Source organism: Lissotriton helveticus, chromosome 11 (assembly GCF_964261635.1).
Source record: "Lissotriton helveticus chromosome 11, aLisHel1.1, whole genome shotgun sequence".
Lineage (NCBI taxonomy): Eukaryota > Metazoa > Chordata > Amphibia > Caudata > Salamandridae > Lissotriton > Lissotriton helveticus.
The window spans coordinates 791,811,573-791,835,361 of NC_136072.1; the positions used below are offsets into that span (position 1 = coordinate 791,811,573).

Here is a 23,789-nt window from a genome sequence, read left to right on the forward strand (position 1 = left end):
AAGAAGTTGCCTGGTACTACGTGGGTGGAATATGTGTCATATTTTTGCAGAGCCATGGATGGTTGGGTAAAGGGCAGCAAAGTGGAAAGTTATGATGCTCTTTATGATTTGTTTGCTTGGGAGCACTTGTCTAATAACTGTTTTCCAGAGCTGCGCCAGCACCTTATTGATAGCAAGATATCTAACCCTAGAAAACTTGCTGAGGAGGCGGACCGCTGGGTCAGTACCAGGGTCCACAAGGGTCCAGTGGGAGACTCAGCCAAAGGTGGGCAGGGTCCCCAGCAGAAGAGTGGGGGGGACAAGGGTAAACAGAGGGAGTTCCAGAAAGGGCCCCAAAGTAATCCCCAAGGGAACCAAGGAAAGGGTTCCCAGCCTCCCCCAGATAAGAAATCAGAGGCCCCGACAGGTAAACCTGTTCGTAGGGGCCCAATGACCTGCTTCGCTTGTAAGCAGGTGGGACACCGTTTTTATGATCCTCAGTGTCCCTTGAAGAACTCTAGTGCACCACCCAGTGCACCAACCCGTCAGTTGGCGAGTGTAGCCATGGGAGGGGAGGAGATGGTTGCCCATGGTGGGGAGGGTCCCGCAGAGATGTCCCTGGTCTCTCTAGGAGACATGGAATTGGTCCCTCCACCCCCTCTGCCTAGTAACACTAAGAAATATAGGCAGTGGGTGACCATTAATGGCCATAGAGTGGAAGCTCTCAGAGACACCGGAGCGAGTGTGACAGCCGTCAAGTGTCACTTGGTGTCCAGAGAGCAGGTTGTTCCCCACGCATTCTACCCTGTGATAGCTGTTGACAACTCCCAGAGAGAGTGTGAGGTAGCTCAAGTTTCCTTTGAATGGGGGGGAGTTTCAGGTACTCTTCAAGTTGCTGTAAGGCCCGCCATGCCTGTTGATTGTCTCCTGGGCAATGATTTGGAAGACTCCCCTTGGGCTAAGGTGGAGAGGGAGACACATTTGAAAATGTTGGGTGTGCCAGAGTGGGTGTGTGCAACCACTCGATCCATGACAGCAAGTAAGGGTGTTGATGGGGTTCTGGAGCCTGAAAGTATGGCCCAGGACCCAGCTGTGAAGAGAAGAGGCAGGGGGCGCGGGAAACCGTCCCCCGTAGTTCCCGTGGTCCAGGAGGAGGCAGACCTTGAGGGGTATGCCCTGGAACCCACAGGTGAACAAGTTGCTGAACTGGGAGACCTGCCCGAGCTGACCCACTGGCAGCAGGATGGTGGTCCCTCCAGGGAAGAATTTTGTGCAGAACAGAAAGTGTGCCCTTCTCTTGTGGGTATGAGGCAGCAGGCCTCAGCCCAGACAACAGGTGATCAGTCAGGGTCACATTTGGTCTACTGGGAGAACGACCTCCTGTATAGCGAGCCTAAGGCTGCTGAGCCTGGGTCAGCCCGTGTGCTGGTGGTACCCCAGCGCTTCAGAGCCTTCCTACTGGGTTTGGCTCATGACGTTCCGTTAGCTGGACATCTGGGGCAGGACAAGACCTATGACAGGCTTGTCACCCATTTTTATTGGCCTCAGATGAGAAGGGATACAGATATCCATTGCAAGACCTGTCAAACTTGCCAGGCAAGTGGGAAAAGCGGGCGGAAGCAGAAGGCTCCCCTCCAACCTTTTCCCGTGGTCAGTACCCCCTTTGACCGGGTGGGGATTGACATTGTTGGGCCCCTGGACCACAAGACAGCCATGGGCAACAGGTTCATCCTGGTCTTGGTGGACCATGCCACACGGTACCCGGAAGCCATCCCTCTCAGAACAGTGACGGCCCCCGTGGTGGGACGAGCACTGATGGGTGTTTTCTCCAGAATGGGGTTCCCCAGAGAGGTGGTGTCAGACCGGGGCACCAACTTCATTTCCAACTATATGAAGTCTCTGTGGAAGGAGTGTGGGGTAACTTACAAGTTCACCACTCCTTACCACCCTCAAGTTAATGGGTTGGTTGAAAGATTCAACCGTACCCTTAAAGGCATGATTATGGGTCTTGAAGAACCAATGAGGCGTAAATGGGACGTCCTCTTGCCATGCCTGTTGTTTGTTTACCGTGAGGTGCCACAGAAGTCTCTAGGGTTCAGCCCCTTTGAGCTTTTGTATGGACACCCGGTAAGAGGACCTTTGAGTCTGGTCAAAGAAGGCTGGGAGCAATCTGCCAGGAAACCTCCCCAGGATGTATACAGTTACATGCTGGCCTTTAGGAACCAGACTAGGCGCTTCAGAGATCTTGCTCAGGCAAATCTGGAGGCCAGCCAGGAAGAGATGAAGCGGTGGTACGACCAGAAGGCCACTCTGGTAGAGCTTCAGCCTGGACAGAAAGTTTGGGTCATGTCCCCTGTGGAACCTTGTGCGCTCAAGGACAGGTGGACTGGACCATTTAAGGTTGTGGAGAAAAAGAGCGATGTCACCTACATGGTGGACTTAAAGTCTCCCAGGAACCCCTTGCGGGTCCTGCATGTCAACCGTTTGAAGCCCCACTTAGAAAGGTCCGATGTGGGCATGCTCCTAGCTACAGATGCTGGAATGGAGGAGGAGAGTGAGCCTCTTCCTGACCTCCTGTATGCAAAAGAGCAAGATGGGTCAGTGGATGGTGTTGTCCTCTCTGACACACTGACCCCTGAACAGCAGCAGGATTGTCGCCAATTGTTGGGACAGTTCCCTGATCTGTTTTCCTTGATTCCTGGTGTCACTCAGTGGTGTGTCCATGATGTGGACACCGGGGACACACACTCCTGTGAAGCACAAGGCTTACAGAGTGACTGACAAGGTCAGAGCATACATCAAGGAGGAGGTCTCCAAAATGTTTGCCTTAGGGGTGGTTGGGTCCTCTAGCAGTCCTTGGGCCAGCCCATTGGTCTTGGTCCCAAAGGCTGCAGCGCCTGGTGCTTCACCGGAACTTCGGTTCTGTGTGGATTACCGAGGACTCAATTCAGTCACCAAGACTGATGCGCACCCCATCCCCAGAGCTGATGAGCTCATAGATCGGTTAGGGGCTGCCCGGTACCTTAGTACGTTTGATCTAACGTCTGGGTACTGGCAGATCGCCTTGACTGATGGGGCAAAAGAGAGGTCAGCATTCTCCACACCAGATGGGCACTACCAGTTCCGGGTTATGCCCTTTGGGATGAAGAATGCCCCTGCCACCTTCCAGAGGTTGGTCAACAAGGTCTTGGCTGGACTGGAGGATTTCAGTGCCGCCTACCTGGACGACATCGCAGTGTTCAGCTCCAGCTGGGAGGAACACTTGCGCCACCTCCAGGAAGTGTTGTTGGCCCTGCGCAGAGCAGGCCTCACAATCAAAGCCAGTAAGTGCCAGATTGGGCAGGGTTCAGTGGTGTACTTGGGGCACCAAGTAGGGAGCGGCAAGGTGGCCCCCCTGCAACCCAAGATTGATACCATCCTGGCATGGGCACCGCCCAAAACCCAGACTCAGGTGAGAGCCTTCTTGGGTCTCACGGGTTACTACAGGAGGTTCGTCAAGGATTACGGTAACATTGTGCACCCCTTGACTTCGCTCACTTCCAGGAAGCAGCCACGACTTGTGATCTGGACTGACGCCTGTCAGACGGCCTTTGACACCTTGAAAACTGCAATGTGCACAGCACCCATACTCCAGGCACCCGACTTTTCTAAAGAATTTGTTGTCCAGACGGACGCTTCAGAGCATGGCGTGGGGGCTGTTCTAGCTCAGGTGAATGAAGAGGGCCGAGACTTACCTGTAGCCTTCATCAGCAGGAGGTTACTTCCCAGGGAACAGAGGTGGAGTGCGATAGAGAGAGAAGCATTTGCTGTGGTCTGGGCGCTGAAGAAGCTAAGACCCTACCTGTTTGGGACTCACTTCCGGGTTCAGACGGACTACAGGCCCCTCAGATGGTTGATGCAGATGAGGGGTGAGAATCCAAAGCTGTTGAGGTGGTCCATTTCCCTACAGGGGATGGACTTCACGGTGGAACACCGCCCTGGCACAGATCACGCCAATGCTGATGGTCTGTCCAGATTTTTCCGCCTTAGTGATGAGGACTCCCTAGGGTAAGGGTAGTTCTCCCCACATTTCAGCTGGAGGGGACACGTGTTAGACCTGACATCATTGGCATGAGTCTCGCCTCCATTTTTTCTGTTTGCCTCCTCTGTTTACGATGTTTTTGCTGGTATACTGCTTTGGGCACTGTGCCACTGCTGATCAGTGCCACAGTGCAAGTGCTCCCTATGTGAAATTACTGTATTGATTGAATTCCATGTTTGGCTTATTTGGTTTACTGTCAGTCCCTAGTAGAGTGCACCAGGAGTGCCAGGGCTTGTAAATACAAATGCTGTTAGTGGGCTTGCAGCACGTGTTGTGCCACCCACAAGAGCGGCCTCGTAAAAGTATGTCTGAAGGTCTACCATTGCTAGACCACGTGCAGTCTGACTGTCACGAGGACTGCGCCAGTACACCTACTTGCCAGTCCCTAAACCTTCCCTTAACTTCATGTTAGTCACCCCTATGGTAGGCCCACGGGCAGGGTGCATTGTAAGCATAAGGAAGGACAAGCCTGACAAGGTTGGCATGTCCTAATAGTGAATTACAGCCATATTCGTTTTTCACTATTGTAAGGGACCTGCTCTCCATCAGTTAGAATGGGCTGCCAGGATTAGTAATGCTATAATCCTAGGGGGCTCGGGGAGCATGGTGCAATGTCGAGTTTGGTATCCCTGAACTCAGGGTTTAATAACGCATCCGTTTGGGTGGATGGTTTTTGGACTCTGTGTTTGAAAATAGCACTTTTAGAAAGTAGCTATTTTCTTGTCTAACTGTCTACCGGTCTCTGCTGGTTCTGGTGTGCGTGTGACAGGAGCTGGGTGGCTCCAGAGGTCTGAATGAGTCAGTGTGGGATGAGTGGGGCATTCGCATTGAGAGTAGGGGAAGAGTAGCTCCTGATAGCCTGCCCTGCCTGATACAATGCTGGCTCCGCCCCCCTGCCAGGCGACTGATGACTCTGTGCCTGCCTGGGACTTTCCTGGTCCACCTCCTGCCGGGCAACTGATGGCCCTGCCCCTGCCAGTGACAATGCTGGCTCCGCTCCTGCTGGGCGGCTGAAGACTCTGCCCTGCACAGTGAATAGGCCAGGTGCCTCGACCTGGCAACACCCACAACAAACCCGAGATGGGGGGAAATTCCCCTACATGGACAAAGGGATCAAAGCCAAAAAGGGGTATAAGAGAAGGACCCCTGAACCAAGAATTTAGATCACTTCTGAGAAGGAAACCTGAACCAAGGACAAGAAGCCTGCTGATCCAAGGACTGTCTACCCCTTCTGCCAGAGTGCTGTTTGTTGGGGGAATCCTGCAGTTGCTTCTTTATTTTTGCCAAGGAACCAGGAGAGAGGAACTGTGTGTGTACTCTCAAACTTTGCTAAGAAAATCTCCAAGGGCTGGAAGAGTGCCAGCCTCCTGTTGAAGTCACAGGGCTAAAGGACTTCATCTGCTTAAAGTGATGTTTGCTGGAACTTGTGAATCCAGCACCTTTGAAAGAATCCAGCAATCTCGACGCCGACGGACGCCGCCGAATCCAGCTCGACATCGTGAGTAACGGCTCCAGTGTCCCGCTTCCTCGACGCCGGCCGCCGGGCCCGATCGACGCCAGCAACAACGCCAGTGAGTAGTGAGTTCGGCTCCAGCTCCAAGTGACCTCGTGTCTGCACCGCTGCTGATCGCATCGACTTCGAGCCCTCTCGACGCCGTGAGCGCTGCTCACTCTTGCAACATCGACATCGACGCCGCCGTATCCTGCTTCATCTCGTGAGCGCTGCTCCCGCCTGACTTCGGTCGACGCCGCTGCAGATCGCCCCGACTCCGAGGCCCGATCGACGCCGAAGACACGACGCCGGACTTCTCGACGCCGCTGATCATCGAGTGCTTCACTTTTCCAAGGTACTGTGTTGTGGGGGTCTGTGCGACTCCGGGCTCGACGTAGCGCTCCTCGCGGTCGACGCCGAACCTTTGGATTAACTTTGCCTCGACGTCGTGTGACTCCCGTGTGGGTTACATTGTTGCCAAGAACTGTGTTTTAAAGAAGAAGAGTTGCTTTTGTTACTAAAGACTTTGTGCTAAGAAGAAACCGTGCTTGAACTATTATTTTTCCTTCCAAGAGTATTTATTAAGACTGTGGTATATTTTTGTCGTTATTTGGTCTTGTGCTAAGCCTTATATAAAAATACTTATTTTTATAATACTACTGTGTCGTGTCCATTTGTAGTGTATTCACTTTATTACTGTATGTGGTCATAAATGCTTAACGCACTGCCTCTGAGATAAGCCTGTCTGCTTTGCCAAGCTACCAAGGGGGTGAGCAGGGGTTATCTAAGTGTGTGATCCCCTTGCCCTGACTAGAAAAGGTGTGTCCCTATTTGTCAGAAGTGTATACCTCTGCCAACTAGAGACAGCCGCTTCTAACACTTATCTTGAACAACTTCTCCTGGTGTTGAGGGAGGTATACATGGAGACTGAGAGGCACAGATCCTCCCTGGATCAATGAGAGAGTTGCTTATTGTTTCCCTTCTAAAGCCTGGAAAGCCAGCAGACCGCTGCGACTCCTATCGACCCCTACCCCTCATCAACACAGATGGAAAAATCCTTGCCAAAGTTTTAGCCAACCACCTCAGTTTATTGATGGAGAAGCTGATACTGCCCGATTTATTCCTGGGAGAGCGACCATACTCTTTTCTCCATTCTGCAGACGGTGGACCCTAAATTGGCACTAGTGGCTGTTTTTTTAGATGCCACAAAGGCTTTTGACTCAGTGGAATGGGACTATCTTTTTACGATCCTTCAATGCATGGGGCTCCCCATAGGCTTCTTAGCATGGATTCGCCTGCTTTATGCCTCTCCCCCGGCGAGGCTTATAATCAATGGTCATACCTCTTCCTCCTTCTGCCTCACTCAAGGCACTCAGCAGGGCTGCCCACTTTCACCCCTCCTGTTTGCCCTTGCAATAGAGCCTCTAGCGGCAAAAATTAGGCAGCACCATCAGGAAAAGTCCTTTGATGTTTCCTCCGCCTGATTCTCATGTCACTCTATGCTGATGATGTTACCCTGTACATAAAAACCTCCCAGCAGAACCTCAACCCGATCCTCCGTGAATTTGTTAGATTCGGAGGCCTCTCTGGAATTCATATTAAATGGACTAAATCACAAATGTTTCCACTCACAGCATCCGCTGTGCAATTCCCCACTGATTTTCCCATAGAATGGTGCACCACGAAGGTGAAATATTTGGAGATACATGTTACCATCGATCGCGGGGAGTTAATGAGACTCAATTATGGACCCACATTAGAGCACATCACTAGCAATATCACACGGTGGTACGCCCTCCCCCTTACTATGGCGGGACGGATCTCGTGCGTCAAAATGGCTGTCCTCCCCAAGCTCTTATATCTGTTTTTAAATATACTGTATGATCCGGGCAGGCCGTTCTTCTCTTAGCTCTGTTCAGAGCTAATAAGATTAGTTTGGGGTGGCAAACAACCACGCTTGCATTGGGATACACTCACACGACCTTATTCACAGGGGGGTTTGATGTGCCCAACTTAGAACTATATTATCTTTGTGCTCAGGCACATTATGTCCATTATTGACTCCACCCCCCAGATATACACCTCACGTCGCAACTGAACACTGGCTGGCAGACCCTATCCCACTCAACGGGGAAATACTGTCTGCAACCACACCTCGAAAGCCATGCCCAACATCTGTCGACTGCAAAGTCATGGCACTTACAAGCTCCCATATTATATTCTCCACTACTCCCACTTACATATCACCCAAAGATGCCTGTATTGCAGAAAGGTGTCTTCAACAAGACTAAAGCTAAACATAACATTCATTGCTGGGTGGACCTCTAACTCGAAGGCAAGTTTCGCACCTCGCAGCAGTTATTTAAAGACACACCGACCTCTCCCATAGATCTCTTTCTGGTGGTGCAAAAGACTGAATTTATTGATCAGAACCCCTATCAAAAAGAAATTCTGTCACAGTTACTAATAACATAAGCCTCCCTTATGGGTTGAGGAGATCATCTACGGGACTTAACTCTTCAAGGACAGTGGTGAAATAGAGAATAATCGTACAACATAAATTATTTGGAGCTCAAAAAAAGTTCACCTAGCACTCAAAGACTTCTTCCTTCCTTCAAAGGCATCAACCATTCAGATACAGACTATCAACCACACCACCATGTACTATGGAAACCATTAAGAGGGACCAGATGGAAGACCTCTGTCATTACAAGCACAGGCGACATGGAATTGAGCTCTATTGAACAATCTGGGTGACCTATTCGTAGGACACCCCCGCGCCGCACGGCCACCAGCTGTCGCGTGTGCCCCCGCCCGCCGCTACTCTCAGCCTCGCTGAGCCTTCCCGCCCTCAGGCCACGCCCCCGCTCGTTGCGTTGCCGCTTTTCTGCCAATCTGTAGCTTCGTTCGCTATTTTACTGTATCTTTGTTATTCACTTTGTTTCCTGTACTGTATCTCTGTTATTTACTTTGCTTTCTGTGGTAGCATTGCTGTCCCCCCCTGTGCTGCTGTCCCCTGCACCCACCCGCCCCGCTCCCCACTTGCCGCTTCCCGCCGCCGGGAGTGTAGACACGACCCCTTCCTACCCGCTCCCGCCTCCCAGCTGCTCCTCCCTCCCTGCACTTGGCCATAAATGGTGACCGTGCGGCCCAGGTGAGTGTGACCTACTCGTAGGACACCCCCGCGCCGCACGGCCACCAGCTGTCGCGTGTGCCCCCGCCCGCCGCTACTCTCAGCCTCGCTGAGCCTTCCCGCCCTCGGGCCACGCCCCCCGCTCGTTGCGTTGCCGCTTTTCTGCCAATCTGTAGCTTCGTTCGCTATTTTACTGTATCTTTGTTATTCACTTTGTTTCCTGTACTGTATCTCTGTTATTTACTTTGCTTTCTGCGGTAGCATTGCTGTCCCCCCCTGTGCTGCTGTCCCCTGCACCCACCCGCCGCGCTCCCCGCTTGCCGCTTCCCGCCGCCGGGAGTGTAGACACGCCCCCTTCCTCCCCGCTCCCGCCTCCCAGCTGCTCCTCCCTCCCTGCACTTCGCCATAAATGGCGACCGTGCGCACGCGCAGCGTTGACGCGCAGCGGGCGCGCCGATTGTGTGCCGAAGGCGCGCCAAAGGTAAGCCCGTCTGCGCCCGTCCGCGACTGGACCGCGCCCAGTGCCAGGACCTCTGGCTCCCGCAGACTCCAGCCCACCCGCCGGACCTACCTCGCCACCGAACTCAACGCACTCAACGCCGGCCGAACCCCGGGTTGCTACCGAGCCACCCCTAGACGCACCAACGGACCCTTCTGCTGCCACTCCTGCAAATTCACCTGCATCCGGACCTGCACTACACCAGCAACGACCAAGGCGAACCACAGCAGCAGCTACCTGAAGTGCATCCTGCTCAACACCCGCTCCGTCCACAGACACGCCGTCGAGCTCTGGAACCTGCTCGACACCACAGCCCCAGACGTCGCCTTCCTCACGGAAACCTGGATGAACGCCTCCTCAGCGCCCGACATCACCATCGCCATCCCAAACGGCTACAAGATCATCCGGAGGGACCCCATCAACCAGACTGGAGGAGGCATCGCCATCATCCACAGGAACACCATCCGCATCACGACCAACACCGACGACACCCTCGCACCCGCCGAGCACCTGCACTTCCAGATACACACCAACCCCAAGACCACCCTCAGAGGCACCCTCATCTACAGACCCCCGGGACCACGCACTCAATTCAGCGAGGACATCGCCGACTTCGTCAGCCCGCACGCCCTCCCCTCCGCTGACTACATCCTCCTCGGGGACCTCAACTTCCACCTGGAGAACAACAACGACCGCAACACCACCACCCTGCTGGACAACCTCGCTAACCTCGGACTCAAGCAACTGGTGACCACCCCCACCCACTACGCCGGACACACACTCGACCCCGTCTTCTCATCCAGCAAGGACATCGCCTTCAGCCACGCCACCAGACTCCACTGGACGGACCACAGCTGCGTCCACTTCAGCTTCAGAAGGACCACGATCCACCACCACCAGCAACAGGGCGCACGCAGAAGCTGGAACAAGATCACAGCCGACCAGCTCGCGACTTCCCTGAGCAAGAACCCACCCACCAGGGCAACGAACCCCAGCCAAGCGGCCACCAACCTCACGAAGTGGATCAGCGACTGCGCACACGACCTCGCCCCTCTGAAGACCCCGCCCAACAGACCCGGCAGCAAGAAAGCCCCATGGTTTACCGACGAACTCAAGAGCTCCAAGAAGAACTGCAGAGCCCTCGAGAAAGCCTGGCGCAGAGACCCAACACCGGACAACATGACTGCCCTCAAGCTCGCCACCCGGAAACACCACCAACTGATCCACGCCACCAAGAAAACTGCATTCAAGGAACGACTGGACAACAACGCCCACAACAGCAAGGAACTCTTCAACATCGTTAAAGAGCTCTCCAACCCCAACGCCGGAAACAACGACATCACCCCTTCGCAAGACCTCTGCAACTCCCTCGCCTCCTACTTCCACAACAAGATCGCGGAAATACACAACAGCTTCAGCACTCAACCGACACACACCATGACCGAACCACCGCCCCCCACCACCACCCTCCACGCCTGGACCCCGATCAGCACCGAAGACACCGTCCGCACGATGAACTCCATCCACTCCGGTCCTCGGACCGACCCCTGCCCTCACCACGTCTTCAACAAGGCCGACGCTGTCATCGCACCCCACCTGCGGGACATCATCAACACCTCCTTCGACACCCCCACCTTCCCGGAGAGCTGGAAGCACGCCGAACTCAGCGCTCTACTAAAGAAACCATCAGCCGACCCCACCGACCTCAAGAACTACTGCCCCATCTCGCTGCTCCCGTTTCCGGCAAAAGTCATCGAGAAGACCGTCAACAAACAGCTGGCCGCCTTCCTCGAGACGAACGGATCCCTCGACCTCTCGCAGTCTAGCTTCCGGGCCAACCACAGCACCGAGACCGCCCTGATCGCAGCAACCGATGACATCCGAGCCCTGCTCGACAACGGAGAAACAGCGGCCCTCATCCTCCTAGACCTCTCCGCGGCCTTCGACACTGTCTGCCACCGCACCCTAGTGCAGCGCCTCAGCAACGTCGGAATCAAGGAGAAGGCACTGGACTGCATCATCTCCTTCCTCGCCGGAAGGACACAGAGAGTCCGCCTCCCCCCGTTCAGATCAGAAGCCACCGAAGTCATCTGCGGCGTTACTCAAGGATCCTCGCTCAGCCCAACCCTCTTCAACGTCTACATGAGCCCCCTCGCAGCCATCGCACGCCAGCACAACCTCAACATCATCTCCTACGCCGACGACACCCAGCTGATCCTCTCCCTCACCAACGACCCCGCCACCGCCAGAGCCAACCTACACGAAGGGATGAAAGAGGTAGCCGAATGGATGAAGAACAGCCGCCTGAAACTGAACTCAGACAAGACGGAAGTCCTCATCCTAGGATCTTCACCCTCCGCCTGGGACGACTCCTGGTGGCCCCCCGCCTTAGGCAGCGCACCCAAACCATCAGACCACGCACGCAACCTGGGCTTCATCCTGGACTCCTCCCTCTCCATGACCAGACAAGTCAACGCCGTCTCCTCGTCGTGCTTCAACATCCTGCGCATGCTACGGAAGATCTTCCGGTGGATCCCCAACGAGACTAGGAAGACGGTCACCCAGGCCCTCGTCACCAGCCGTCTGGACTACGGCAACTCCCTCTACGCCTGAACCACCGCCAAACTCCAGAAGAGACTCCAGCGGATCCAGAACGCCTCAGCACGACTCATCCTGGACATCCCCCGCCGCAACCACATCTCCGGATACCTGAGAGACCTGCACTGGCTCCCGGTCAACAAGAGAATCACCTTCCGTCTCCTCACCCACGCACACAAAGCCCTGCACAACCAAGGCCCAGAATACCTCAACAGCCGCCTCAACTTCTACGCTCCCAAACGCCAGCTTCGATCGACCGGCCACGCCCTCGCCGCCGTCCCCCGCATCCGTAGAGCCACCTCAGGGGGAAGGTCCTTCTCCTACCTCGCCGCCAAGACTTGGAACTCCCTCCCGACCCACCTCCGCCTGACCCAGGACCACCTCGACTTCAGGAAGCAGCTCAAGACCTGGCTGTTCGAGCAGTAGCGGACCCCCCTCCCCCAGCGCCTTGAGACCCTCCGGGTGAGTAGTGCGCTATATAAATGCTTTGATTGATTGATTGATTGATTGAATCTGAACTTACCTGATAGAGACTACTAACTGCAGATTCCTCACCTTAGAATATTCCCCATGCGTCTTACTGGATCCAGAATATCTTGAGCAGTACCTCTGCGTGCCGATAGGTGGTGTCTAGCAACTCGGCGCCACAGCCATCTGTGTTGGAAGTGACGATGCAGTGCCTACTTAATCCCCACCTCGGATACCTTTGTGAAGCGCATCTTTTCTTCCTCCAGCTTTGTTTTGAAGTCACTGAAGAACATTGCATGCCTCTTAGGCTACTATTTCCATGTGTTGTGGGGTTTCTGTCATGCAGTTGCTTCCCATGTTGCCTGAGGAGGGCTGTGGCATCCTCCACTGGGCTTTACTGGATGACAGGAATGCTACTAGAGTTCGCCATATGGTGTGGGCTGGACACCATTGACCCCTCTGATAAAGCCACAGCTTCTACAGTGGCGCTTCCCCGCCTTGCTTGGTTACAGTCCACAGGGTTGTCGGGGGATGTTCAGTCATCCTTGATTGACATGCGCTTTGATGGGTCCTGCCTGTTTGGCAAGAAGGCTGAAACAGCGCTCGAACATTTTTGCAAGAGCAGGGTCATGGCTCCATCTTTTGGCCTCTCGCTTTCAAACTGACCACAATAACATTCCTTTTGTCCCTACTGTGGCCCCGGAAGGGGCAATTTTGGGCATCCATAGTACCAGCTCTACCCGGAACAACAGCCGGCAGCCAGCTCAATCCTTTCGGGGAAGGTGGAACCCAAAGAGGATGTCGGAACCATGTCCAGCAAGCTGCCCAATCCTACGCTCCCCTGGGCAGCTCTCAAGCCTCTTTATTGGGCCCTCCACCAAGCACACATACCCTGTAGTGGAGCAGGATCGGGCATCACCTGTCTGAATGGTACAGCATTACATCGGGCCGGTGGGTGCTACAGATAGTGCAGAAGGGCTATGCCCTACCATTAATGGGCACCCCCAACCTTTCCACCATCTCAAGAATGGCTGACGAAAAACCATCTTGCATTACTCAACCAGGAAGTGCTGGACTATCAACTCTTCATTCGGTTCATCTGGGCAAAGGAAGGAAAGGCTGTCCAGAAGCAGACCATCATGATGAACAGTGCTCTGCATTAAAATCTGCTACGCACTTGCCAAGAAGCAGCCCCCTGAGGGCTTGGGGGGGGGGGCATTCCACCACAGCCAAAGCTGCGACCACTGCATTAGCTTGCAGTGTCCAAGTCCTGGACATCTTTCAGGATCCAATGTGGGCATGTCTGCACATGTTTACAATGCACTACTGCTTGGACAGTCAGGTCCGTCATGATGGGTTACTCCATGACTTCCTGGTCTAATACCGTTTGCAGACCCACCTCTGAAGAGGTATTGCTTCGGTATCTATTCTAAGGTAAGGAATCTACAGCTACAAGTCTCTATCAAATGAGCAAGTTACTTACCTTTGACACCGCCTTATCTGGTAGAGACTCTACTAGCAGCAGATTCTTACCACCTCTCCTATCCTCCCCATTATTCTGCTGACTGATATCTCCATATAGGGTAACCCTTATGATGTCCTTAGTGTCAGCACACTGAGATATCAGCAACCTTAGTGGCTCCGCGCTTCTGGCATGGAATTGTTGTAAAAAGTAACTGATGTCAGCATGTATATAGGTACCGGACATGTCACTTCAGCGCAAACAATGCCAACAATGCTGATGCGGAGCTGATCGATGCAGAGGTAATGCTCGAAAAGGTTCCATATCCAGTCTGACGCCTGGGGAATATTCTAAGGCAAGGAATCTGTGTCCAGATACTCTCTACCAGAAAAGGTGGTACTGAAGGTAAGATAGCTGTTCGTCTGGAATTCTGAAAGACTTGATTAGCTCATCCAAAAAATGCCCTGATTGTATTAAACTGCCACTCTGGCCTTTTCACCATGGGTTGCAGGTTAGTGGCCTGCTTTCATACAGGGATGGACTGCCATGAACTAACCATGAATACTCTTTTGCCCCTTTCTAGTCATGACCGCCTTCAGAGTGGGACTGCTTTTATTATTTTTCCCAGCACTAGTTTTGGGTTCCGTTGTGGCTCTTGATTGAAATCTCGAGCTTGCCATGAGGGAGAGCAGGGTCAGACTGGCCTATCGGGCATTCAGGTAGTGTCCGAAGGGCTGATCTGACAGGTCAGTGTGTGGGCCTGTTTGTTGGTTGTTTGAGGGGCCTGTTTCTTGTTCTGCTGGGCTGTTTTTTTTACAATTGATTTCCCTAATATTAAAACCAACGTTAGCTAAAGCAAGCTGAAATCCATGCACTCTTCCATACCTCGCAAAACATTTATACAGTGTGTCTTTACAAGTTCAAAACTGCCCCAATTTACAAACATGTGCCCCTTTTTAAGCTTTCTAATTTACTACTGCGTAACACTTTTGTTTTGGTGCCTGGGCCTATTTTCTGCCCCTGTCCGACCCTTAGAGACACTACTTTCGATACAGTGCTCTCCGTGGTTCGTCCCAATTTTCTCCTTTTATGAGCAACTTCAAGTGCCATCACCAAAATTTTAAAAATGAATGCCAGACAGGTAATACATGAGTACAATATTAAGATTTTAGAGAACTGTGAGCCATCCAGGAGGACTTTAGTTGAGCATGCACTATGTCAGTGTTTGTGGTGTTGTAAAATGCTAGGGGTTCGACACTGCAAAAACAGCTTGCCAAGAATGTCTGTGTTATTGTCTGACATCTATAAACTAATAAAGTTACTAAACAACGTAGTCTCTGTCCTCCCACCTGCCCACATGATGTCCAGAAATAAGGTTCTATGTGGCTGGGGCACCTTTATGTTTGTCCCCTTTCTTCCTTAATTAAGGAAAGAGATGAAATAGAAATGGTCTATTCCTGACCTCTTCTTAGGTATCCTCTTATTTGCTCTCCAGTATCTCGGGTGGCACTCTTCCTTTCTGTAGTCCCCTCCTACACTTCCATGTCCTGCCATGCTCCACTTCATCATGGGCGTCCGCAGGGGAGGGCAAGGGGGGGCACTTGCCCCCCCCGGAACACCGGTCCTTCACTATTGACAGCCCCCAAAGTGGTGTTTGTCTGCAGGGCCGTCAATTTTAAAAGCGTGAGAAAGCGCTTGCAATGACGGTCCTGCTGATGCGCAAGAGAGAAGGTCCGGGCCTGGCTGCTCCCACAGCTTGAAGCAGAGGCACACCTAGAGTCAAATTTCGGGGGGGGGGCACATTTTTCAAGCTAAGGAAGAGTGGAGCTGCAGCCAGGGGCCCTAGGAAGGGGTGAAAACCATCAAAGCCTCATTAACGCCGGCACCGAATTACACAATTCGCCCAGAGATGCAATGGGTGTGGTTGCCTGTTTTTTGCGAGATCAATTGGAAAGTCCTTCTGTGCACTCGTGATTTATTCGTACTCAAGCTATATTCCTTTCTTTTGTTGGTGCCACTACGTCCTGGTACCTTCTCTTTAGGTGCCCTTTCGTACACCATATCGTGTGTGGTGCAGACACTTCTGTTCCGATGGATGTGTGCACTTTTCAGCGAACATTAAAGTTTCATCAATTTCTTTTCCATGGTAATAATCAGTTTTAATTCATATTTTGGTTTCCATTGTTAACTGTTATACGTTTTTTAATATATTAATTATTTCTAAAATAAAATAAAATAATGGATATATTAAAAAACAGTTAACAATGGAAACCAGAATGTGAATAAAAATATTTTGTTGACAACTGAAAAAGTTAAAACTGAACAGAAGTGGCTGCACCACACACGATATGCCTGTTTTTTGCACCATAAGCACTAGTATTACAGAAGGGTCTGCATATGAGATGGATTAAAGAGTTTACGCCTTGAGCTCCAAAGGGGCAGTCCCTCATGTTCATTGCAGCATCGAGTGTAGCCCCTGGACCATTGTCTGTACTCACTGTCGCCTGCCATGATTCACGAAGGGAAAGCTGTCCCGCAGGGACAACTTTTCTTTTCTGAATCATGTACCAACTGCAGCTCAGTGTTGGTATCAGATCAACGGTTTGCGACTGCCATTGCGTTTGAAAACCATTGATATATGTCATTGTAAATTGCAATTTGAAGATAGCACCCTTTTCACTGCCCCTCCAAATTCCAATATGAAGTAAGATGCAGAACCCCTTTTGTCAATCATGAAGGTTATACACAACTCTAAAAAGGGGTTTTGCAGTAGCAACCACTGTGATGCTGCAAATTGTAAGCTTTATGACCACAACATCCTTTTGTATTTGAGGGCCCTAGTTATTTAGATAAAGCAGGATGTGCAGTGAAAGGAATGACGTTACAAATGAGTAGTGCCTTTAATGCTCTGGAAATGCTAGGATCTCCAATCTACCTCTCTACCTCTCTCTCTACCTCTCTCCCTCTCTACATCTCTCTACCTCTCTCTACCTCTCTCTCTACGTCTCTCTCTCTATGTCTCTCTTTACCTCTACCTCTCTCTCTACACCTCTCTACCTTTCGCTATCTCTCTCTCTCTCTCTCTACCTCTCTCTCTCTACCTCTCTCTCTCCACCTCTCTCTCTCTCTACCACTACCTCTCTACCTCTATCTCTACCTCTCTCTACCTCTCTCTCTCTACCTCTCCCTCTCTACCTCTCCCTCTCTCTCTCTCTACCTCTCTCTCTACCTCTCTCTCTACCTCTCTCTCTCCACCTCTCTCTCTCTCTACCTCTCTACCTCTACCTCTCTCTCTCTCTCTACGTCTCTCTCTGTCTCTCTTTACCTCTACCTACCTCTCTACACCTTTCTCTACACCTCTCTACCTCTCGCTATCTCTCTCTCTCTCTCTCTCTACCTCTCTCTACCTCTGTCTCTCTCTACCCCTACCTCTCTCTCTACCTCTCTCTCTCTACCTCTCTCTCTCTCTACCTCTCTCTCTCTACCTCTCTCGCTCCACCTCTCTCTCTCTCTACCTCTCTACCACTACCTCTCTACCTCTACCTCTCTCTCTACTTCTCTCTCTCTACCTCTCTCTCTGTCTACCTCTCTCTCTCTCTACCTCTCTCTCTACCTCTCTCTCTCTCCCTCTACCTCTCCCTCGCTACCTCTCTCTCAACCTCTTTCTCTACCTCTACCTCTCTACCTCTCTACCTCTCTCTCTACCTCTCTCTCTCTACCTCTCTCTCCCTACCTCTCTCTCCCTACCTCCCTCTCTCCCTACCTCTACCGTTCTCTCCCTACCTCTACCTCTCTCTCTCTACCTCTCTCTCTCTCTCTTTCTCTCTCTTTCTCTCTACCTCTCTCTCTCTACCTCTCTCTCTACTGCTCTCTCTCTCTCTCTCTCTCTCTCTCTCTCTCTACCTGTCTCTACCTCTCTCTCTCTCTACCCCTCTCTCTCTACCTCTCTACCTCTACCTCTCACTCTACCTCTCTCTATCTACCTCTCTCCCTACCTCTCTCTCTCTCTCCCTACCTCTACCTCTCTCCTCTACCTCTCTATCGCTCTCTCCAACCCTCTCTCTACCTCTCTACCCCTCTCTACCTCTCACTCTACCTCTCTCTCTTCCTCTCCCTCTTCCTCTCCCTCTCTACCTCTCTCTCTCTCTACCTCTCTCTCTCTCTACTTCTCTCTCTCTCCCTCTCTCCCTCTACCACTCTCTCTCTACCTCTACCTCTCTACCTCTACCTCTACCTCTCTCCCTCTACCCCTCTCTCTCTCTCTCTCTCCCTCTCTCTCTCCCCCTCTATTACTCTACCCCTCTCTCTCTCTCTCTCTCTACCCCTCTCTCTCTCTCGACCACTCTCTCTCTCTCTACCTGTACGTCTCTCTCTACCTCTCTCTCTCTACTGCTCTCTCTCTCTCTCTACCTCTCTCTCTCTACCTCTCTCTCTCTCTACCTCTACCTCTCTCTCTACCTCTCTCTCTCTCCCTACCTCTACCTCTCTCTCTCTACCTTCTCTACCTCTCACTCTAACCCTTTCTACCCATCTCTAGCTCTCTCTCTACCTCTCTCTCTCTACCTCTCTCTCTCTACCTCTCTCTCTCTACCTCTCTCTCTCTACCTCTCTCTCTACCTCTCTCTCTACCTCTTTATCTCTTTACCTCTCTCACCCTCTCTACCTCTCCCACTCTCTCTCTACCTCTACATCTCTACCTCTCTCTACCTCTCTCTCTCTCTCTCTCTCTCTCTCTACCTCTCCCTCTATCTCTATACCTCTCTCTCTACCTTTACACCTCTATCTCTCTCTCTACCTTTACACCTCTACCTCTCTCTCTACCTCTCTCTCTCTCCCTACCTCTACCTCTACCTCTTTCTACCTCTCTACCTCTCTCTCTACTTCTCTCTACCTCTGTCCCTCTACCTCTACACCTCTCTCTCTCTCTCTACCTCTCTCTACCTCTCTACACCTGTCTACCTCTCAACCAGTTGAATTCCGGGAAGCCCAAACCATCAGTATTTCAAATCTGCGCATGAAACGTGGGTAGGATGAGCCGTGCAGCTCAGAAAGGGATGTTCTTTTTACATCATTTGTATTTAATAGAATTGGGAAGCAGGAGAGCAGTCTCACAGTTGAGATAGGGATTAACATACACTGGTGACAGCTTTTGAATTGGCTTTAAAACCATTCAAAGATGGCTGCAGCATCGACGCGGGATGTGGTGGACTAAGTGGCAGCCGGAGCCATATAGCACTGCTTGTCATTTAAAAAAAAAAACAGCATTGACATAGCCAATAGGTCTCCCCTTTGGGACCTTATAAGTGTTTAGTTGTCTAGTACAATATCCTTGGTGCAACAACTTCTAGTGTTGCATGGCTAAACACTTATAAGGTCCCAAAGGCGAGACCTATTGGCTATGCCAATGCTTGTTTGTTTTTTCCTCTGTTTCATTGTGGTTGCCAGGTAATCTGCTGTGAAGCCTCACATGATTTTTCTCCCACCCCATGGGTTTCTTTGTTTATTTAAGCTCTTTGTCTTATTAGATTTTTTTTATTTGTTTATTTAATACTTGTGCTCAATCATGTCGGAGGATGGTGATGAAGTAAAAATGTCGCCCCCCCCTGGAAAAATTTCTGCGGACGCCCATGCACTTCATCCTTCACCCTTTCCTTGTCCGTTAATCATACTTCTATTTCCTGCCTCACCTCAGTGGCGGGCTTCCAAGTTCGGCGAGTGGAGGAGAGGGCAAATGGGTGGTTCTATAAGATGAAAAGAATTAGGTAAATAAAATAAAAATGTACTTACCATGGTTTTTGCTGTATCGTCCTCGCTCTGTCTTCTTCCCTAGTAATTCCATGTCCCCAGCTAGTTCTCTTAACCAATCCTGGCGCTGCTCTCACACCGTCAGAGCAGCACCAAGTCAGAGGGCTCACAAGTGCACTGGAGGTTTTTGCTGTCTCTAACCCAGCTGTCTTTAGAAAGCTGGGTTAGAGAGGTTCAAAGTGGGCATGTGTGGCTGGCCATTGCAAGATGGCCAGCCGAAGAGACATACACACTTTAAACAAGTCCAAAAGACAGACCACCCTCCTCCCTGCTGCCATTCAGCAGCAGCCCGCCCCGTCCTGACACTCCATTCGGAACGGGGTGATAAAAAATAAAATGGTGATGAATTAACTTAATTTCCATTTTATTTTTCCATCTCTGGGGCATTTCAGTGGGGCGACGTTCCTCTGCTATAACGGAGAGCCACCCCTGCTCAATCCGCCTCATTCTCCAATGTTCCTCATCAGCTTGCTTATTGCTCTCAGAGGCCATTGAAGAGTTCCTGTGCCTTTCATTCACTCTCAGTGAGACCCATCCCATCTCTCCACGTTTAGATTTTCATTTCTGTCCCCTCTCTTGTCCTTCTTTCTCCCCGGTACCTCAAATTGTTTTAAAGAGGCTTCATGCTGACTTGAAGGCACTGTATAAAACATGTCAAATAAATGTACTGTACTAAATAATCGATAATGTTTTTAGAGAATTGTTATTAATGCAGAAGTGAGCAAGTGGACAGATTCAAAACCCCTTTACAACAAAATCTTCAACAAATCCGGAATATACAGGGACCAAACAGGAGCCCATAATCATTACTGCATTTTTGCGAGGGGTTGTGATCTTTCAGGGACGGGCAATGATGCCACCTCCACCACTGAAATTCTGAAGTTAGTCAAAATCTGAATATATTTTTCAGCCCGTGGAAAATGGTGTGGTGCTGCAAAAGTAACATTGTAATGAACAAGGCTTGGGTTTGTTGCAGGCCATCAATCAGCTCTTACCTTTGTAGCCTCCTACTGCCAGAAATGGAAAAACAGGGGCTCCATAGTCTGCCATGCAGCTCAGTTCTAGGTCTGTAATATCCTTGAACGAAAGAGGAGAGCTGTGGGGAATAACAGAAAAATCAATCAGTCAATGTTTGGGACATAGACGCAGAGAAGCTTCTGCTAGCACTTACGAGTTAGGCATAGACAGGCGCACGCAGACTTAACCACTGAGTTATTAGGAGACGGCCGGACAGGCCATACATCTGAAAATTTAGCAGGTTTGGAAAGAGTCAAAAATAAGTTCCTTGCATAGGCGGGTCTACTAAAATATTTCCAACCAAGGGTCTATTCCTAAACCTATAGATTTTCTATTTTTTTTTTAGCAATTCTTGAAAAACAGAAGTACAGTGCTCAGCTCAGCAACATTACAAACGTCAGTAGATGGTACATTGACAGAAGAATGGCATTGAGTCCAAAACGTATATTGTCATTGCTCCAGTAGCTGTCTACATTCAGTTCGAGATAATGCCCTGAAAATGCACCCACCACTGCCCCAATACTGTTGTGTGCTTTTCAGGACATCCACAAGCTTCAGAAGTTTAGACAAACCTTTCTGCGTTGCCGCCTGCCCCAGCTCCTCCCCACTCAGTGGAGGACTCAGTCAGCTTGCCCGTCTTTCATTAGCCCTTTTTGCTACCATCATATCCATTGCCACCAGTAGTCGTGAGCTGCGGCATCCACTCCATTCCTCCATTATGCCCAGGATAGCTATTTCAGAGTTGGGTGCCATGGGTTTACCTACTATCTTGCAAGCATGGTGTGAACTTAAAACAAGTAATGCTGAATTATAGGGCATGCCCATACTCTGTGGAAGAAAGTGCAGGTTTCACATTTATACCTAGGGGAATTTGGATTTTGCCTTCTGTTCATTTCCCATACTCTGTTGGGTCTGTAATAGACACTCTGGAACTAGGTCTGAATACTAAAAAACACTACATTTGTGAATTTTAATGTTTCTCTTGGCTGTTCTTTTAGTATGTGATCGGTCAATTACCCTTTCATGGTACTTAGACTAAACACACTCTTTGCTCACTTAAGCTAACTGCATAGTAATGATCTGGTAATTCAGCTATAGGCTCTGTTTATGATTCCTAAATGTATTTAGTGCATCCACTTAACTGAGCTTTCTCAAGCTTTATGTCCCTGAGCTTGTTTACACTCGTGAAAATAGCTTTAAACCTATAGTATTTTTTATTAGAACTTGAATTTTGCTTTTTGCACATATATTGTAATGATTTTAATTAATTATACAATAAAAAGGCGTTTTTTGACTCTGGAAGTATTTCAGTTGTATCAATCACAAATGTCTTGATATTGCGAGGACATTGGGGGGAGGCCATTTTGGTTTCATTCCAGTCAGCCTCTTCTATATTTTCCAAGTCCTCTTCCCATTTTGGTGGGGAGCTGCCATAATAGGTCTGGGGTATTTGCAAAAAATTCTGCATAGAGCCTAGGGATGTGTTTCTTATGCAGTCCTCTCATGGTGATCTTTGACTTAAGGGGTTGCACTCAGCCACTTTTACCAGTTTGTGTTTATGTTCCTCAAGTGCATCTTTAAATGGAGGTATCCGCATAATAGAGGTTTGTACAATGAGTAATCTATTGTGAGATGCTCAATGGTTTCAATATGGTTCCCTTCCCACATATCCACCATCTTGGATACGCTGAACAAGTACCGGAAGCCAAAACCCTCCAGGCTTACCACCTTCCAAAGCCATATGCAGTGCCAGAGCGGGGTCTCACAAGTAGGGAGGCCATCCCATTGGAACCATCAGCGTGCACAAAGTCAATAATTCAGTGTGATTTTGGCGGCTGGGAGTGGGGTTAGCAGTGTTATTGGAACATGTAGTAGATCATGCAACTGGCATCGGTCTAGAAGCTTCAGTTCCGATCTAGGGTCATCACAATCTGCAAGGTAGGGTACTGGTCTGAAAAACCTCCTTGTACACTGCCATTAGGTGAAGGGACATAAGAGAGGAATTCTAGAGCACATCTGTAAGGGCCTGGTGTTTTCTATGACGTTTTAGCACTTTTGGCCACAGGTATTCCTCAGCTGTCAGGTGAAGCCCTAGTGTTAGTCAGTCTCGTCAGTGAGTATGGGCACTGATGAGACTTTTAAAATCTGGGTTTTACCACAAGGGTGGAGTGTGCGAACTTTGTAAAATTGCTCATAATAAGAAACAAATGCTTGGGCAATTAGTAGGTGCCCTTTGGTCAACTGTCCATCTTGGTTGTGGATAGAGAATTCTATCCTCATGGCAGTTTCCCTGCTGGCAAGCCAATAGAGGAATTTACCAAATATATCACCTATTTCATAGAATCTAATCTGAGAAGTTGCCCATGCCAGTTTAACACAATCAAGTAGCTTTTACCTAAAGGATTGTTTGGTTATTTCCAATTGACGTAAGGACTCCTCACTAAACATTGCTGCCATCTTTTTTTCTGGGGTTGAAGGCACTCTTCGAGGAGTATAGTTTGTTTTCCTAGCACTTATTCACCCAATAACAGAGCATTGCCAGCCTACAGAGAGTTACTTTGAAAGCATCTGAAGCTGTAATCAGTGTGAGGATTTAGCTGATATTGAATTCAAAGAAGGTTGAGGTTTCTTGGTGGCTGAACCCTGCAAAGTCCTCGTCATGCAGCTACCAGGCGTTCATGTGCTCCAAGGTCCTGCTTTGGTTGACCAATGCAGATATGTACAATGGAGTAGTCCAGCAGGTGTCTATTTAAAGTGCAATTATCGGTCATGGAGGTGGATTCTGCTGCTTGAATAAAGAAGCAATAACGCCATAGAAATGCACGATTGAGGGGGCAGAAGAATAGTATATTCACTTTCCTCTGGGTGCATTGCATTCTATGGGTTGCTAGGTCCCAGTGATTAGACCCAGTTAGAGAGGATGAGCAAACATCATGGTGTGAGAGGTCCTTTGGTGTCTACTTGGGGGTCCATAACAGAGTCCAAGTCAACACTAATTAGTTTCATCCTTAAGGTGAGGCAAACATTAGTCAAAATATGGCTTGCAGAGTATTCTCAATCATTGGTGGAACAAACACATTGGCAATACAAGCATGGCCCCTGCCGTCGTGGGATCTGGTGTCCTATTTAAGTGAGGGAGAGTCATACTTGACATTAATAGAGGGGCAGTTGTTTGATATGCTGTCAGTCTCTTTAGGGGGTTACTCTGGTTGGGGTGTATCTATCTAGGCTGATGTGTCCTCTTTCCTTCCGCTT

At 50.3% G+C, this 23,789-nt stretch overlaps 1 protein-coding gene across 1 annotated transcript in view; it reads right to left on the minus strand.

Moving 5' to 3' along the window:
- Positions 1-23,789, minus strand: part of NPC1L1 (NPC1 like intracellular cholesterol transporter 1) — a 176,716-nt gene that overhangs the window by 78,234 nt on the left and 74,693 nt on the right. The window contains exon 3 of the mRNA XM_078665537.1: positions 20,513-20,613. Coding sequence (XP_078521663.1) covers positions 20,513-20,613 — 101 coding nt within the window. The remainder of the gene's footprint in view (positions 1-20,512; positions 20,614-23,789) is intronic.